This window comes from Fistularia commersonii, chromosome 27, assembly GCF_037954325.1.
Source record: "Fistularia commersonii isolate RoL2024-O1a breed Wild chromosome 27, RoL_Fcom_v1.0, whole genome shotgun sequence".
NCBI lineage: Eukaryota > Metazoa > Chordata > Actinopteri > Syngnathiformes > Fistulariidae > Fistularia > Fistularia commersonii.
The window spans coordinates 4,060,735-4,079,026 of NC_141310.1; the positions used below are offsets into that span (position 1 = coordinate 4,060,735).

At 42.8% G+C, this 18,292-nt stretch overlaps 3 protein-coding genes across 7 annotated transcripts; 2 read left to right on the forward strand and 1 right to left on the reverse strand.

Annotated features, from left to right (window-relative positions):
• ccpg1 (cell cycle progression 1) lies at positions 1–9,297 on the forward strand. 4 transcript variants are annotated; one of them, XR_015108883.1, is made up of 11 exons: positions 1–66; positions 2,848–2,937; positions 3,274–3,376; positions 4,188–4,273; positions 4,372–4,567; positions 5,293–5,391; positions 5,905–6,225; positions 6,412–6,500; positions 6,749–6,874; positions 7,001–8,355; positions 8,584–8,723. XR_015108883.1 is itself a non-coding variant. In XM_086175013.1 (11 exons), the coding sequence occupies exons 2-11, from the start codon at positions 2,878–2,880 to the stop codon at positions 8,774–8,776; spliced, it is 2,571 nt and encodes an 856-aa protein (XP_086031139.1). In that variant the 5' UTR covers positions 1–66; positions 2,848–2,877; the 3' UTR covers positions 8,777–9,297. The 4 variants fall into 4 exon arrangements, 3 of the variants coding, with proteins under 3 accessions (XP_086031139.1, XP_086031141.1, XP_086031142.1); XM_086175013.1 differs by having other exon boundaries at positions 7,001–8,298; positions 8,584–9,297; XM_086175015.1 differs by having other exon boundaries at positions 5,296–5,391; positions 7,001–8,298; positions 8,584–9,297.
• A 49-nt stretch (positions 9,298–9,346) lies between these two features.
• Positions 9,347–15,716, reverse strand: pigb (phosphatidylinositol glycan anchor biosynthesis, class B). Of its 2 annotated transcripts, XM_086175018.1 has the most exons (14): positions 15,594–15,716; positions 15,364–15,429; positions 15,132–15,255; positions 14,916–15,045; positions 14,300–14,417; positions 14,091–14,195; positions 13,876–14,006; positions 13,458–13,598; positions 13,323–13,374; positions 13,041–13,252; positions 12,521–12,585; positions 12,218–12,437; positions 10,235–10,412; positions 9,347–10,151 (listed from the first exon to the last, which is right to left on the reverse strand). In XM_086175018.1, exons 2-14 carry the CDS (start codon positions 15,394–15,396, stop codon positions 10,038–10,040), a joined length of 1,623 nt encoding a protein of 540 aa, XP_086031144.1. In that variant the 5' UTR covers positions 15,397–15,429; positions 15,594–15,716; the 3' UTR covers positions 9,347–10,037. The 2 variants fall into 2 exon arrangements, with proteins under 2 accessions (XP_086031144.1, XP_086031143.1); XM_086175017.1 differs by having other exon boundaries at positions 15,364–15,638.
• A 33-nt stretch (positions 15,717–15,749) lies between these two features.
• On the forward strand, positions 15,750–17,187 carry pigbos1 (PIGB opposite strand 1). The gene is made up of 2 exons (XM_086175019.1): positions 15,750–15,927; positions 16,689–17,187. The coding sequence occupies exon 2, from the start codon at positions 16,734–16,736 to the stop codon at positions 16,899–16,901; it is 168 nt and encodes a 55-aa protein (XP_086031145.1). The 5' UTR covers positions 15,750–15,927; positions 16,689–16,733; the 3' UTR covers positions 16,902–17,187.
• The last annotated feature ends 1,105 nt before the right edge of the window (positions 17,188–18,292 follow it).

Below are 18,292 nucleotides of genomic sequence, written 5' to 3' on the forward strand. Positions count from 1 at the left end.
AACGCCTACTGCAATAGCTGAGGCTCTGCCTGCTAACAGCTGCCGCACTGTTGGACACAAACACCGGTGAGTAAAATCCTATTTAAGTCTTCTTTTCGTGATTAAAAAAAACGACTATGAGCGGTATAGCACGGCTGGTTAAGTGAGTAAATATTGGTAGATGGGTTAGACTTTAAGATACTTTGAAAATGATTTTATCCGTAAGTAGCCTGGAAAGTTAGTGAACCAGCTGCTAGCAAGTCGTAATATGTCGTCATATCAACTCGGGAGACAAAGTTAGAATAATTTGAATCCCAAAGCTGAGTTGAATTGTGTTGTCCTTGTGTATAAAAGAAGAGGGTCGAATGTTTTCTGCGCTACATCTTTTGTAACACGCTTCGCCGCTGGAGGCTGCTGTTGCTTCACTTGGTTTGTTTTGGTCGTCGAAAGAAAACGGTTGACAGCAGAAGCCAAGAAACCGCCTTAGAATGGACGAGGAGGCGAGTGACTGAGCTGCGGCCTGGCTCTCTGTCACGTCACCACAGAGGGATTTCCAGAGAATGACCGGAGAACAGATGTAGGAAGGAGTGGGAAGCTGGGATCCGAGGTCAGCACAGCCTCAGATGACAGCCTTTAACCTTCTCCAGGCAGATGTTGCAGATTTGCGACAGCCAAATATCAGATTTTTCCTGCAACTACAACTTAATTTGAGCCTGAGAGGGTTAAGCATCTCAGTGAAATCTGGGTCGATCGCTGGCTTTCTTAGGGTCACACATCCCTCAGCCCCCCCTCACCCCCCCGAAAAAAAAAATCTAAATTTTCTCTGTATTAAAGGAGCGTTCAGTGTGTCCTGAACTAAATTCATTTTTATCCACCATAGAACAATATGGAATTCAGTATAAAAGTCAGCAGGCAATTTACCAGTGTTTATATGAGAAGAAATGGATCCATATATTGTGTGTACTTCCATTTTGAACAACAGAACAAACTATTTTTAACTGCAATCTTTTTGATTGTCCACGTGGCAAACACTAAGGAGTGTAAAATTTCATTTGTTTTAAATTGATCAGTGATAAATGTCATTCAAACTGTAGCGTTTTAGTCAGGGGAACAACCAAGTGACAGTAAAATGTCTTTTTAATGAGCAATAGCTGATGTTGGCCACACAAGCCTGCAATACATCTAACTATTCCCGCTCAATTCCTGGTAAAAAAATAAATAAAAACAAACAGAATTTATTGCACCACAAACCACACCTACAAAATTCCCAGCGACCCCCCAAATCACACAGAAAACAAGCATCAACGTAAACCCCAACATTTGGACTTGCTACAATACTTATGTTTACTTAACCAGTTGACTCAAATGTTACTGATGGTGTCGAAAGGGGATTTATATTTTCATATCATCTCCTTGATCAAATAGAATTTAAATCAAAAGACCAGTAAGATCATCTTACGATGATGGAACCTCATTTAACCCTTTGTACTGTGACTGTTTTTTTCTAAGTGCTGCTCTGGCGCTATCAGATTTTATGCTCAGTGTTAGTATTACCACTTAATGCCTTATATAGGTATATAGTTGCCTGTTTTATTGTTTACTTTCTTGTATATTCTTTTTCTGTACTTTTAAAGCAAAATACAGCAATTCCTAATCTACTTAAGCATAGGTCTACGATGGAAACCAATTGTTTTTTTCCAGTATCTATTTCTCAGTTCATTTTGTAATAAAATGCTGTTTTTAGCCAAAAACAATGCTGATTTAAGCTGGGATAAAATGTTTTTATGTGGCTCCTCTATCTGGGCACTATGGCAAATATTACGATATGTTATGTTACTTGGACAAATGGCAACATGGGCACAAAATCAGTAGTTTATTTTCTACACCCTCCTAGATAACCTTAAACATTCAGATAATACTGGAATATCAGCATACAATTGTTCCAGCTTCCTTGATAGCATAACTAACACAGTTCACACCTTTCCTTTTCATTGCAAAATAAGATGTGCTAAATAAAACAGAGTGTCTATGTTATATAGATGATACTAACAGTACCTTAGCCAAGTTTTGGAATATTCCTATCGAATAACACAGCAAGAAGGTCTCTGGTTTAATTTCACCAGATTGAGGGGGTAGGGCTTTCTGAGCGGCGTTTGCCTGTTCTCCCCGTCTGCTTGGGTTTCCTTTGGGCTCACCAGTTTCGTCCCACAATCTAAAAAGATTAGGCAATCTAAGCTGCCCAGGCGTATGAATGAGAGAGTGAATATTTTTTTGTCGCTATTTGCTGCCCTGGGGTCAACTGATGACTGGTCCAAGGTGACTGCCGGGATACGCTTCAACACCCCTGTGACCCTGAATACAGGATAAGAGGTATAGGTAATGGATGGATGGAGGACATGAAGATAATTTAAATAACCTAAATGTACATGTTGTGTTTGTGCTGATTTTGCCTGTTTATATGAGCCACTTTGGAAGCGTTCACCTTACTATCCAGTGTATCAGTGCCTCTGCATGTATCTTAGTATAATAGAGGAAAGGTGAAGCTGTGATGTCACAAGGAGTGGCACTGAGGAAAGGGGGGCCTTTACAAGGAACTGTGGTTTGCAGTGTGGTTTGCTGCGCAAAAAGAGAAACTGATGCCGTAGAGAGGATCAAAGAGGTGAATACTGAGGTCACTGACAATGGGTCAATCTCAGTGCCTACATCCTCAGATAATAGTTTTCTCTTGATACTGTATTAATGTGTGAAGGCTTTGCACTGATCGCCTCACTTCTCATTTTCTATGTTCCAAAGTCCGTGTTACCAAGAATCACCTAGTCTTTGTCTTATACCATGTGGGCTTTGATCAAGCGTCCCTCTCTCCTCCAGATCCTCCAGTGTTGCTGACAGCACACAGAAATGGCCGAGTCGTCCAGCGATACAGAATCATCCTGTGGCTGGACCATCATTAGTAATGAGGTAGAAGTCTTTTCAGACCATAGATTTAAATTTAAATGCTATCCCTTTTGTATACGATGTAATAGTTTGTAAAAAAAATTAAGAATTTTTGTTTTTTTGTTTTGCTAAAATGGATTAGGATTGATTAGTTTTATGTTATGTTTTCATTATCTTCCCATGTAGAACCCATTTCAAGTTGGTCTTAGCTAGAGATGCAGAATCATACACATACACACACACACCCACAAATACACAGTCTGGATCATTCTGAATTAAAGAATCGTCAAGAACTTTTAACCGGTGAGGACAGATCAAGCATTTACAGCCATTTTTAATGTACTCATGTTTTGTTCTCAGGGGTCAGATATTGAGACCTTGGGCCCGGAGGCTGCAGTGGAATATGGAACCGACCTGTTAGAGCGCCCTCCATTGGTGGAAGCAGATGAATCTGAATCTATTTGTAGGTATTCCCACATTGCCTTTTACCCCCATAGATGAAGTTGTCCATGCACGTCTACTACTGTCACAACAGATAATTTTTATTTTTTGAAAAGTGGAATGAAAACCCAATTGCATCAGACAGTGTAAGAACCAGCACTGTTGTTGATTTTTCATCTGAATGAATTGAATCAGTCTGTTTCCATAATCCTGTAGCTAAATCAATCAACATACACCTCATAATGGTTGTGAAAAATATTCCATTTTCCTGCTTTGACGTTCCTTGACGTTCAATCAAAAGTCAAAATTTGTTTATTCCATTATTAAGTATTTGTATTCTTAAAATGCCTTGATAAATGTTAATATTTACACATTGCAAGAATTTGGTGGCTAAAGGTCAAGGTGAATATTTTTTTTGGGTAATAACCAAATATGTCACTCACTAATTAAAAATACAATCGCAATCGCCTGCCTGTATTTTTATTTACATAGCAGACTATTGGCTGAATTTGTTATATCTGAGGTCCATTTAGTTGCTATCGTTTTTATTAAGCAGACTTCAATCACTCAACCAACTTTACTTTTAAGTAACTCCCTGGAAAATGTAATTTTCCAATGTTGTAACATTAAGCATGCTAGCAAATTTGAAATGTGTCAGAACAGAATAGATTAGCCCACAATGGGGACATTGTGGGGACACAGCAGAACGTGGACAGTGCGATAGAGGTAGTTAGGTTTATGGATATTAAAAGTTAAACCTCAGTAAAAAAGTTACCTCAGTAAAAAAAAAAAGTCACAAGCGGTGCATTTATTATAAAATGTCACATTTTCAGCTGGGTGTGATGTCGTGAAGCCCGATGGTTCGCTCAGCCCCGTCGGGGCTGAACAAGCTGTAGACGAGACACTTAATGCTTCAGAGGTGAGAGAATGACAAAAGTTACCTCCTGGGTTTTTCTCTAAAACCTAAAAACAGCTGTGATGCTTCCTGTCTGACCACCTTGATCGTGTTTCTTGCAGGACAAACACAGCTCCATGGTGAAAGAACATCCGGGCCCGCTGTCGTCCAGCGATCACTCTGACATTGTCACCCTAGGAGACATGAAGGAGAGTGAGCATGGGGAGGCTGAGGCGGAAGAAGGACCTGCGGCAAACGAGGAATTCTACCTCGGAAGGTCCTGCAGCAGCCAGTATGCCTTCACTGCCGCAGAGACTGGTAGGAATGGGATGTCACTTGGTCATGACATTTTGGCCAAGCCCTTGTCCCCTGTTCCGGTTACTGTTCCTTCTGACTTTCACTCCTAACATGTAGAGCATATCGAAGTAAATCAATGAGATGTGACATGTTTTCCACTGGAAAGGCACTCTAATAATTTATCAGGAATAATAGAGGACAAACTGTGACCTTTCATCCGCAGTCACAGGTTTACTTGTTCGTGGGGTTTCCTGAAAGGAGAGAATGAAGCTCAGTGTCAACTTATCTGACCATGTCTCTTCATGGGAAGGGAAGGGACAAAGTTTCAGGAGTAACAAGTGAACTTAGAATTCCAAGCATCTTAGCAGTGAGCTAACGGTCAACCTCTCTTGTTAGCCTGTAGCCATCCCTATGCAAATGTCCCACTGTATCGTTTGTTAAATTTTGTTATCACCATAGTTTCCACCGTTTCCCTTGTTCTGAAAGCATGACGGGCCCTTATCAAGGCTGCTAATGGAGAAATGGGATGGTGGTTGCTCAGCCAATGGTGAACAAGATGGGTTAATTCCATTCCCATTCAGAGAGTCCATGAGATCTCAAATGACATTAATTGTGTGTATACAAGGACACAAATATTGAGTGCAGACATCACTTAATTCAAGCACAAGTAACATTTCTGTAACAGAGTGACAGAATGTCAGACAATCAACCCAAAGTCTGTATGCCTTTTGTCTGCGTTGCCAAAGCAGGTCTGCAGTCCAATCACTGGAAACTTCCGCAGGGTCTGGTGAACTTAGGGTACCACCTGAGACATCAACTCATTGGAGGCCACAGCTTTGCAGGAGGTCCGATCAAAGGAAGAGGCATTTGCTTGGCAATTCACAACTAATCTTGAGGGGGTGGTGATTGAACATGTAGCTCAAAACCAGGAACTGCTAGGCATCTAATAACGCATGTTAAAGCCACTGTGTGACCATGATGCTACAAAAATAAAGCCGTGTTTGGTGTTTTTGTCCAAGTGTGGATTGCAAGCGATAATTTAATCCAACCTGCTAAATCAGTGGAGTCCACTTTTTCTTATATATGTATGTATGTATGTATATATATATATATATATATATATATATATATATATATATATATAGATAAAGATAGATTAATCTTTAAGTTTCCATTTTAGTCCCAGCTTCCTAAAATTCAAATACGTTTGATGAACCGAAAAAATAATGTCAAATTTGGGCACGATTAACCCAACAGATGCATGGTCTCTGAAACAGTTTGCGTATTCTTCAGCTTTTATTTGACAAATTTTCTTCATATCATCCATTCCATACTAAAGCTGTTGTCTGTTCCTGTAGTTTTCCAAGGTCACATGACTGCAGCCACAACCTCGAGCAGCAGTGAGGATGAAGTAGGTGGAAACACCAGTACTGTGGTCCGCAGACGGAGGATCAAGAAGAATTCAACAAGCGTTGTTACAGAGCCTGAAGATGAGGAGGCACTGGAGTCTGGCCCCAGTGAGGAAGAGGAGGATATTGAAGAAGAAGAGAAGCAGCTGTTGCTGCAAACTGAAGTAACACCCGCTGTTCCGGAGGTTCAAACCCAAGGCAGCATACTGAACAAATGTATCCTGCTCGCCTTGGTCGTGGCCATCAGTATGGGCTTTGGACACTTCTATGGTATGACGTTGTATGAAGAGAGAACTTGATTATATCCTGGTTATTTCTTTGAAGAAGAAATCTATTGGCTGACACTTTATCCCAAAAGCTTTTGCCCAGCCGGATTTTACATGGATTTTCAGTGTAGTAGAACTTGTGCTTGCTGTTGTAATGTGACCAGATGATACCATATCCTCTCATTTTCAGGTACAGTCCAAATTCAAGACAGGCAGAAAATGGTGGAGAAAGTCAGACTGAACGAGCTGGACGATGTAAGGGATGTACTTAACCCACAGGTAAACGATTTAGTGTTTGTTCACACAAATTACATGTGACATTCTCATTACCATTAATTAAGGATGTGGTAAGTCATGAGCTGTAGCATTTTAATATTGCAGCAAACACAAGCAAATCAACTGGATTTGTCCAATGTGTTTGACTGTTAAGAAAATTACAGTTTTATTTTGTTTTAACATCTGCATGATTAGATGCAGTTTTTCTTTATTTTTTCTTTAAATGGATCACAACTTGTTTTGCCATTCAGATCCAGCGCTGGGAGAGTAGCCTTGACGATCTGGATGAGCAAAAAGTAATTTCACTACTCACAGATGCAATCGGGAAAATAAAGAAAGAGAACGAAGAGCTCTATGTCAAGCAGCAGCACATTGAGGTAACAAAAATTTTTGAACTACGGTGAGGGGAAAAACATGCAAATGATTTGATACACAAATGTCAGTTGACAAAAATGTACCACACAAAGACAAACGTCCATCTTTGGCTGCCTTCTCTCCATTAGACCCAGAGAGACGACCTGATGATGTTACTGAAACAGAAAGCCGAAGAGCGGATCACGATTCTGTCTCGGCAGCAGAGGCTGATGGCAGAGAACCAGCAGCTGAAGACCTCGCTGGAGCACGAAGAAAGTTCCCTGTCCACCTTGCAGGAAAATCTGAGGCAGCTGCACTCCAAGATTGAAGAATTGGAGGCCATGGGAGCTGGAGCTGACTCACTGCTTTCAGAAAACCAGAGGCTGAAAGATGAGCTGGAGGAGGAGAAGGACCTGATCCGTAGCTTTAAGACCCAGAGGGAGGACATGAAGGCTAGGACGCAGAGCCTGCGGAAGAAGCTTGACAAGGAAAAGAAGGTAACAGATGAGATGAGGAGAGAAATCAGCCGCCTAAGAAGTCTTATCGCCAGAAACGATGCCACTTCGGAGGCGGAGGAGCTGCAGTCACGTGTGTCGGAGCTGGAGAAGAGACTGAACTTTGAGCAGCAGCGCTCTGACCTCTGGCAGAGGCTCTATGTTGAAAGCAAAGAGGAGAGAGCTAAAGGGGACACGGAATCCAAGCTGAAAAAGCCAAGGGAGGGCATGTCAGGAAAAGTGAAAGAGACATTTGATGCCGTCAAGAACTCTACCAAGGAGTTTGTCCATCATCACAAAGAGCAGATTAAGAAAGCCAAGGAGGCCGTGAAGGAGAACCTAAGGAAGTTCTCAGATTCTGTCAAGTCAACCTTCCGCCATTTCAAGGACTCGGCCTCCACCCTGATTAACAAAGCCAGAGGGTTCTACGTCAAAGAATGTGATGAGAGGGATCTAAAATGTCAGAGAAAGTTCCACAAGCCCCATCAGAAACAATGGCCTGGAATTCACGACTCCTTCCAGAGCAACCACAACACCCGAAAACCAGGGGAGAAAGTTCACAAAGAGCAATGCCGAGGCACCCACAGAGGAGGCTTGAAAGGATGCTCCGGCGTGTTAGACTGCGCCTATCAGGAGTCCATGAGTCTCTTCAACCAAGCCATGGAGCCAATCAGAGCGGACGAATTCCACCAGCTGCTCCAGAGTTACTTGCAGCAGGAAGTCGACCACTTTCACCACTGGAAAGAACTGGAGGCCTTCATCAACAACTTCTTCCACAACGGCGTGTTCATCCACGACCGCATGCTGTTCACCGACTTTGTCAGCAGCGTGGAGGACTACCTGGCGGACATGCAGGAGTATCTCGGCCTAGACGACGGCATGTTTAGAGATCTCGATGACTTCATCTACCGGCACTTCTTCGGAGAGGCTTACACAAAGAGCTCTTGCCCGAAGTGAGTCGCACTTGGCGGCGGCTCCGCCAGCAGGCAGGACAACACTCAAGTCCCACGGTAGATTCTAGGAATCAGCATAGTCCTACATTTCATTGAGACGGACGAGTTCTGTCTGTAGATATTTTTTCTGTTAAGACAGTTTGGTTTCACATGTGATTAGAAGACTTGCGCTGATATTTCAAGTGCACCATTAGGGAGCTTACGCAGGCTTTTAAAATTACCAAAACCGATTGGAAACCCTGCCCTTGTACAAACGTTCCATCTCCGTTATTTTGATTCAAACAGCGGCCCTTTTGAAAGACCAGACGGCGACGCTAAGGAGGAGCCGAGGGCGAAGCACCACCAGCGGAAGCAACAGAAAGCCAGACCTCGACCGTACAGCGAGCGCAAGTGGAACAAGCAGGGAAGAACCACAGACAGACACATGGCAGATGTCAAGATAGAACTCGGCCCCATGCCCTTCGACCCCAAGTACTGACAACAGTCAACCGGTTTGTCATAGCTGCAAAATTCTATTTTTGATTGTATTTAATGTCTCCTCTTTTGTAAGTTTGCACATCGTCTGATTATTTTTAATGCTACTGAACATCTCTGAGCTGGTTTGTTTTAAATGAAGTAATCGTTTTTCTTTTGGAAAGAAGGGCCGTGGCCTCTCTGACATCTCAGCCGCACATCCGCAACAATTTCTCGCACTTAAGTATGTAATCTTTTTCTGAGGCTCTAATAGACATTTCCTGCTGATTGATCTTTTTAATAGCTTTAAAAAAAACTCCGTTCCAATTTTTTTTTCTTCAAAGAGGCTGTTGTGAAATCTGTCGCACAGTGGTTGGCCATGTAGTTTTTAATTTTCGATGTAATTGTTAAAATGGTGTTTGAAACATTCCACCTGCAGCTTTTTCTAACTGGAAAGTTTCACAAGTTCAACCTGAGGGGAAGCATTGAAGAACCAAGTTCTCATCCAGATAGTTTTGTGTTAATAAACCTTTCTGGTGTTTTTCATCGTAAGCGTCTGTCACAATTGAAAGCCACAACAATTTGGGTCAAAAAATCTTTATTTGAGTACTAAAACCACATGACGGGGACATTTTCCCGAAATAAACAGGCCTCTAGATGAGATCCCGCCCACCAAGAAAACACAGGCGGAAATAGCAGCGGTTAGTCAAAAACTCAATTTTAGCAGCAGCCATTGTTGTCTGAAAAGGTATCTGAAAAACAAACTGCATTCCAAAGAAGATCTTCCTCCAATGTTTCTGACAACATAAACCCGCCTAGAACCCTCAGACTTTCCTATACCTGTTTACACATTCCTCAAACTCCTTAAAAAGTGCAAACGATGCTTCAAGTACAAAATGTGAGAGTCGAGATTATTTTCTCACTTTGCCTGCAATCAGACAGAAGAGCTTCAGCAGTGTCTTCAATCACATGGTCTAATCAATTGCAATGAACTGCATGTCGCCCATCAGCCCAAAGACAAGTCCCTTTCCTGAGTTTGAGAAAAACATAATTGAGCAGAGAATCTTGAATGGAAATGATCAGTGTCCCATGCAGGCTTCTCTCTTAACCCTCTCAGGCTCAAATTAAGTTGTAGTTGCAGGAAAAATCTGATATTTGGCTGTCGCAAATCTGCAACATCTGCCTGGAGAAGGTTAACAAGTTCAAGCATTCCCTTTAGAAATGCAAATTGCAAATTGTAGTTTAGGAAAACAATGAGAGTTTTAGAGCCCTGCTTCCAGGCCCTGTCAGTTTCTTTCATAAATAAAGATGCGTCCTCCAACTCGTCCCTCCGGAAAGTGAGTGTGAAACATCTCGGCAGTTTTAACGAAGTTGTTTCTGAGCAAAAACCCAGAGATTTCCTGCAACACAACCAATGTGAAGTCAGAGGGATGTTCTGCACTTTAAATGTGTCCAGAAAACACACGTGTTTGAACATCTTTACCTTCTCCAGCACATCAAACAGCACGAGGTGTGTTGGCAGCGAGGACTGGTATGGAAATGAAGTCCGGAGCCAGTGTAGCGGGTCGTCATAGAAACTCTCAGCTTCATCAATGTAACCCTTCTCGCCAAGGTCTGGAGGACACTCCAGAAACCTCATTGTCAGCGGGCAGTGGACATGGCTGCAATACAAGAGCACAGTCAGCTGCTGCCTGCCTGCCTCACTTCTCTCTCTCACAGACACACACACATTTGGTTAGGATGTATCTCTGGTATACAAAAAATAAACAAAGCTTACGCACAATCCTAGAAATGTTTATCACCCAGTTGCACCTTCATATTTCTGACTGAAGAGGTCAGGTGGTCCAGTCAAAATGGCCAAGATGACGTGGGGAGATTTAATGACACAAACAACTACCCTATAAATATTAATAAAATAATAGATTTATCCATTCTACAGCTCAGATGTGAACTACACAGGACAATCTATCCAACCATCTTCCCCCGCTTATCAAGAGTCAGGTCAAGGCCTTCCTCTCCCCTGCCACATGGTCCTTCTTGTGGGACCCCAAGGCATTCCCAGGCCAGCCTGGAGACATTGTCTCTCCAGCATGTCCTGGGTCTTCCCCGTGGTCTCCTCCAAGATGGACATGCCCGGAAAACCTCCCCTAGGATGCGTTCAGAAGGCATCCTGACCAGATGCCCAAGCCACCTCATCCAACTCCTCTCTAGGCAGCGGCACTACTCTGAGCTCCTGGATGACTGAACTTCTCGCGCTATCTCGAAGGGAGAGTCCGGCCACCCTGCGGAGAAGCTCGTGACCATAGGTGAGAGGGGAACGTAGGTCAACTGGTAAATTGAGAGCTTCACCTTCTGGCTAAGCGCCCTCTTCATGATGACAGCCCGGTACAGAGTCCACATCACTGCAGACGCCGTACCAATCCTTCCCTCACATTAAACAAGACCCCAAGATACCTGAACTTCTCCACTTGGGACAGGATGTCTTCCCTGAAACTGAGTGAGCATTCCGCCCATTCTAGTCAAGCACCATGGTCTCGGAGTTGGAGGTTCTGATCCTCCGTCAGAACTCGTCACCCAACATGAAGGCAGAGGGAGGCTACCCTCTTGTACACCAGGTTGAACCCCGACGTACAGGCGCTGAGTTGGGGCGATCAATATGCCTACACCTGCCCGGCGTCTTTCACCGGGTGCAACTCCAGAGTAACAAAATAGTCCAGCCCCTCGCGAGAGGCCTTGTTCCAGACCCCCCGCTGTGCGTCGAGGTGAGTCTGACAACATCTAGTCGGAATCGCTCAGCCTCGGGCACAAGCTCAGACTCCTTCCCTGCCAGACAGGTGACATTCCATGTCGCAGGCGCCAGCTTCTGCAGCTGAGGATCGGACTGCCACAGTCCCCCGCTCCGGCCACTGCCCGGCTCGCACTGCGCCCGAATCCCCTGGCCCTTTCTGTGGATGGTGAGCCCAGGGGAAGAGGGACCCGTGTGAATCCTACGGGCTGTGCTCAGCCACCAGGCGCTCGCCATCGAGGCCCGCCCTGTGGCCTGGCTTAAGAAGAGGGCCCAGGTGACCTGCGTCGGGCAAGGGAATACTAGGTCCAAAGTTTGTTCTTCTGAGCCGCGCTTTGTCTGGTTCCTCACCTGGGACCTGTTTGCCTTGGGTGACCCTTCAAGGGGCATAAAGCCCCCGACAACATAGCTCCCAGGATCACTGAGATGCGCAAACAACCTTCCACTATGGTAAGGTGGCAGCTCACAGAGGGATAAACAGGACAAACAATTACAAATACTAGAGCAATAAGAATTTTGATATTAGTAATTTAAACTGAAGAAATTACATTGGGAATGTATTTTCAATCTGCCCTACAGCAAGTAGATGAAAGCCCTTGTCTAAGATGTTGACATGAGTGTGTAGCCTCTAGTTAAAAATGCAGCTGCGCATCTTTCAGATATTCAGGTTGGGTTTCATACCTGTAGAAAGGTGTTGAGTGACAGGGCATAAGGAAGAAGACATCCGGCTGTGGACGGCCTGTGTCGTTGCCAATGCTGCATAGTGTCTGGATGTGGCTCATGACGTCCAAGGTGCCTCGCTGGTGCACCAGGCCGGTGTACAACCCCGCAAACAGGTTGGTTGCAACCAAAGCAAGTGCTGCCGCTTGTCGCCACGTTGTTAGATGGGCCATAGAGATCCCTGCAGCAGCCGTTCCACACCGAAAGTCAAATTTACACCTGTCGTGTGTACAAATAGTTACTGATAATAAAGCGAGAACTTACCGCAGAAGACCATACAGAAGGGCAGCACAGGATAGATGAACCTGAACTCCTTGTGAGGGAGAAAACTAGACACAAAGGAATTCAACATGTTAGTGAAGTCATCACCAAAAATGGGACACAGCATAGTATTAGTTTCTCCTTGTTTTCTAGTGAAAAATAATGCATTTGGAGGCAAAAGCACTTGACCCCTATTATTTGAATGTATATGCATGCAGTACACTGCCTCTGTGCTTAATGTATTTGTACACTGTCCTAATAAACTTCTAAACAAGCAAACAAACACAGATAGGTCAAATTTAATTGGAAATTTATCAAAATTGCAATTTGGTATCAAAATTTTACCATTATTATGTTCAATAAAAATTAATAGTTACAATGTAAAAGATATCATTCCCTGAATGTTTGCAAATTAAATGATGTGAAATTACACGTCATTGAGAACCTTTTGAATAACTTTTGTTCTCTTTCTCCGACCAGGAAAGACAATTATTCTGGGTTTTCAACAAACACACGCTTGTACCTGTAAACTGTGACTGTCCAAACCACAGTCAGCAGCAGGATTTTGTGTCTTTTGAAAGCGAGGGAGCAACCGTGAAGGAATATTGGCAGATGGGGCCCGAGGACGACCACAAAGCCCTGGGTGAAGTACCAGTGCCAGGGGTGGGAGCCGTAGAAATCTGCCACGCCGTAGAAGACGTTAAATTTCAGGAAGTTGAACTGCACCAGGGTTACCTGAGGGACGGAGAGCAACTGTTACTCCTCGTCTGCTGAGCAGCGACAGCTTTGACACAAAGCAATTCACCTTTTCATAGAAGATGCAGTCGATAACTGTTGAAACTGTGATGACTACAATCCTGGACGGGAAGATAGGAGGGTGGTTTTGAAATCATCAAGGCGAGGATGAGCTTTAGGGGAGGCTGGCAGCGAAGGTACAAACCCTATGGGAATGTAGTTGTGAGCAATGAGTCTCAGCTTGTTTTCTTCCTGCCAGAAGTGGTGCATCAACAGAGGAAGCCAGACAATCAGGGCTGTCGGACGAATGATGATCGCCAAGGCAACCAGGCTCAAATATTTTTTGCTGTAAAAAAATGACAACCATCAATGAGGCAACAATAATAATCCATTTCATAAAATCTGGTCTGTAGACTGCAGTTGGATTTTACACATCAGCTTGTCTTCACGCCCTCACTGCAAAGTCACTGTTGCAACTGCTGCTTTGAAATAAGCTCAAGTTGAGACACAGCTCTGAGCCATTAGCAGGGATCACTGCTTATCATGATATCTACATATATCTCTCTCAGTTTGACTGATACATGTGCCAATATGAATATCTGCAGGTGTGGATGAGCAGAGACCAGTTGGTTGTCCTGGATGCTGGCAAAGGAAAGTAAACCAGGGCCAGGCAGGTGATGGTGGTTTCCATGCTGTTGCTCAGAGTCCTGGTGCAGCAGAACCACGTGAACCAGGAACACAGCTGGCAGAAGAACTGCAGACACAACACTGCAGTTGAAATTGAAGCCTATCTTTTTTTTTTTTCAAAATTTAGATTGAAGTCTTGCCAGCTACTTACCGTCCACTTGGCAACATCGTGACCCTCCAGCCTCCGGGTGAGAAAGAAAAGCTGAACGTCTGCAAATGCAGCCAGAAGTGCTTGAATGATTCGCGGAAGCCATATCTGCAGACACAGACAGAAAAGGATTATCCCGCCCGAGGGAAATTTTTTTGATGAGAGACGCAGACTGATTAAGAGTTTCTGAGCTTCAAAAGATGAAAACCTACCAGCAGATAGACTGAGTCGCAGTTTATAAGGTGCAGTATCTTGTAAATGATTGCAAAGATAAGAGGGAAAGAAAACCCTCTAATTCCTGCTTTCCATTCCCAGGTCACATACCCATAGGTGACACAGTGAAGGAAAAAAACATGAAAACAATACACTACTGATGTAACTGCAGTGGCTACATTATGAAATCCATATGAAAAAGTGTCTCAAAGTGTTATTCAAATGTTCCAACATTGGGTTTCGAATGATGTTTTACTCATTGAAAACATGATTCTTTCTCACAAAAATTGACAGAAATCAAAGTTAAATCAAACTACTTCAGCTGGGACTGAAAGCCTTTGTATATGGCTTAAAAAATAATAGTAATTCTTCCCTTTTTTAATCTGCGGGTACGTATTGCTTCAAGTCTTAAATATTTTGCAGGGAACATGAGCCCACGTCTAAGAAATAGGCAAGAGAATGACAAGAGAGGAGATTTGTGGGTGAAGGGGAGAAGGACATGAGAGGGTTAGATGGAAGAAGGGTGAGAAGGAGAAGAAGGGGAGGACGTGGATACTTCACTTTATTTTCTGGGGGGTTCGATTTCTATTGATACTTGATGGGTTGAAAGGATATTTGAAGACCATACGATGGGCGATCTCCAGAGACTGCCAGTACTCGTCCGGGACGAAACTGGTCTGAACCAGGAAACAGTTGACAAGCCTGAACGCAACACAAAACAGCGCGACTTTGGCTCTCAGCAGGCCTGAGGGCGGCGGGTGAAAACAAACACACAGCGGTGTTAAAATAGGACCGAATTCTCGCGAGATCGGAATGTTTGTTTTTCCGCACCGCGAGTTTGACTGTCTTCTTCCTTAATGTAGAGCTGAGATCTTCGTTTTCTCAGTTTCACCTCATCAACTCTACGCCCGAAGATGAGTCTTTGCCTTATTTCCTCCATGTGGACATCGCTGTGCTGTCGGCGTTGATGGAACAACCCCCGTAGTCAGTTTATTATGTTTTATTTTACCCGCCCACAATCGACCGCATCAAACTGTCAGCACAGCTAACTTTCATTCCTTACAGTGAGCCCAGTGTTGGTGACGCACTTCCGCATACACCGGCGTCGCTTCCGGTGTCTTATTCCTAGCTATCGTAAACAAACGGAAATTAAATTAAGAATTTCATGTCCTCGGTACATGGAAAATAAAAAGATGAATTAAAAGGGGATTAGCATTATCGTTCATCCAACCATATTACTCATATTAAGTCGGAATGTAAAATAGTAGGACAACTGTTTTATTTTTCGCTCACCGCTGTTGCAAAACTTCCTCTTAAATCCAGATTAAAAACGCTGAACCGTAGTCTAGAAACCCTGAATTGCTCTATGTCCGTCAGATGTTGCTTGTTTATTTAAATCCGACGAGCGCTCCAACATGTTTCACTGCACACATCCGACTAGCAGGGGGCGACATTTATGTTGCGTTTGTTGTTGCCTTGCCAGGGGTCTGTAGAAGTAGAAGAAGAAGCAGGATACCAGCTGTCTCCTTGGAGTGTAGCTGCATGTAGCCAGTGGTTTTAAGGATTCGTTGTCCTCTTTTCCATCAGTTACTATAGTTCAGACACTGCCTTTTTTGGCATATAATCGGTGAGTTGCCGGCGTGAGTACTTGAAATAAGTCTATAATCTCAGACGTTCAAGTTAGTTAACAGTCGCTGCTGTCAAGCTGACGGTAAATCACAATATCCGCTTTGGATTTTCAAAATAAGATACAGCCTTTGTAAATCCGGGCTGCTTCAATCAGATTATTTTTGTGGGAATATTGTTACTCACCAAAAACAATTCAAATGCCTCTATCGTAGACAGATCACCACATATTATCGGTTTAGTATTGCAGTAGTGATTGTCAAACTAAATACAGCATTGTTAGATTAAAAACGTTTATGAGAAAATCATGAACTAAACTGGAGATTTGCCTTGTCTTTCAATGTATCATGCTTTTTTCCACAAATACCTTTCTCAAAAAAATCTGAAATTCTCATGCGAATTTAGGCGAGATGATCATATCCATGGGAATTTTAAAAATATGTATAAAAAATTCATACACCATCAGATTTAGCTTTGCAACTTAGTTAACATCAGAATTTTCAGAAGGTTGTTTTCTGCATTATTTTAAGTTTTGTGAACATAACCATCATGAATGTGTTTCTAAAACAGCAGCATTTGTTCAGTTCAACACGCAGTTGTTCATATGCACTGGGTGTGAGGTGCCTAACATATTACCAGCAAGGAATGCTCAACATTTTACATGAGCATGTAACATTCAACAAAGCATGGGGGATCCATTTTGATGATGATTAACGTTTTGGCCGAATTGTCTTGGATAACAGCGCTTACCCGTTGTTTCAGGAGTACCCTGTGACCAAACCTTGGGATGCGACGTTGAAAAAGGCCATGTTTCGACAGAGAATACCTTTCACACAGATGGCCTTTGCTGCAGTGCTTGGAGTTGCTGGTGGTATTTATATCTACAGACCATATTATGAGGCAGCGCCTAGGACCAGAGGACAGCAGGACCAGGACCAGGACCCACCAAAACAGAAAGACACTTCAGCTAATTGATCTAATCTGTCACTTGAGTCCTTCACTTCAAAAAAATAATTTGCTGGAAGACATTTAGACTGGTGGACAGCAAAAATGCAAACCATGACCAGGAAAAATTGTTTGTTTAGGACACTTGAAGTGATTGTGAATGTACAGAATGAAATATGTCACTGTCATCTATCTCAAAATGGACTGTCAATCATTTGTTTTGATTCATTACTTGCACCAAAATAAATAAAATGTATGTCATATCCCACACTAGTGGAGAAATGCCATCATATATAACCTAAACTACATATGTCCAGTCTACTGTTTGTTTTGTGTGAAGGCCCGTACACAAAATCTCATCCAAATCTCAACTTTTTGACTTACATTTTTTAAAAAAAGGCATTATTGAATTTAAAAAGTCAGGGGCCTCCGTATCACTGGAAGAATTTTACCCAAAATTTTATTCAGATAATTATTCCAGCATGTTTACTATAAATATCTCCCATCATGTAGTTCCGCAGTAGGTGTTGAGGTCCACTACTTCAACCTCGATTCTCAGAGGTGGCTCATAACACTTTAAATTACATTAGAGGCAGAACTCAGATCATGGGAACTCGACGTGACCGTGTTCTCCCAGGGGCAGACACACGCACCGTGTCAGGACCCTGGGAACATAAATACACTGCCAGTTTGTTGGTTCAGTCATGGTGGAGATGGCCTCTGTTACTGGTTGTGTATCAGCTGGTCTAAGAACCATTGTAGGTTTACCAGAACCCCCCCCTCAACACAACCAAGGTAAATAAATAGTAGTTTAGGAAGTATGTAATACTTTGTCATTTGAAAATCATGCGAGAGGCTTCTTCAGTTCTGAAGAATGATGTGAGATAAAACATATCCAGGCGAAGAATTAAGTCAGCTCAATAACATTTGACAAGGATTAATCGTGACCCGGCTGACTGAGAACCTCCATGTTTTTTCTTTGACCAATGTGTCCTAATCGTAGTTCCCCTCGTTTTGTCTACTTTCCTCATTATATAATTATGCATATAAATTTATTTATACATTTTTTCTTTCTATATGTAAGACAGTTGCATCATTTTCTTTTTAAACTGCTCAGTGTAAGATCATGTTTGGCTGTTTTTTTTTATATATTTCTGGCTAAAACACTCTATTAATCAAATTACACTTTTATATTGGTACTTTTAACTTACTGCACATTTTAACTCGATTTTTTTAGAGATTTCTTCTCGTCATGTAACTTGAATGGAAATATTTGATATTTTCTCTTTAATTAAACTGTTATACTTTTTCTTTCATTGTACTTTTCAGGTATGTTCCTGATTACTTCTGTTTCCCTTAATTTCTAAACACAAAACTATGTCTGGCTGGTTTTTATATAATGTCTGGATCATTTTGGGTAG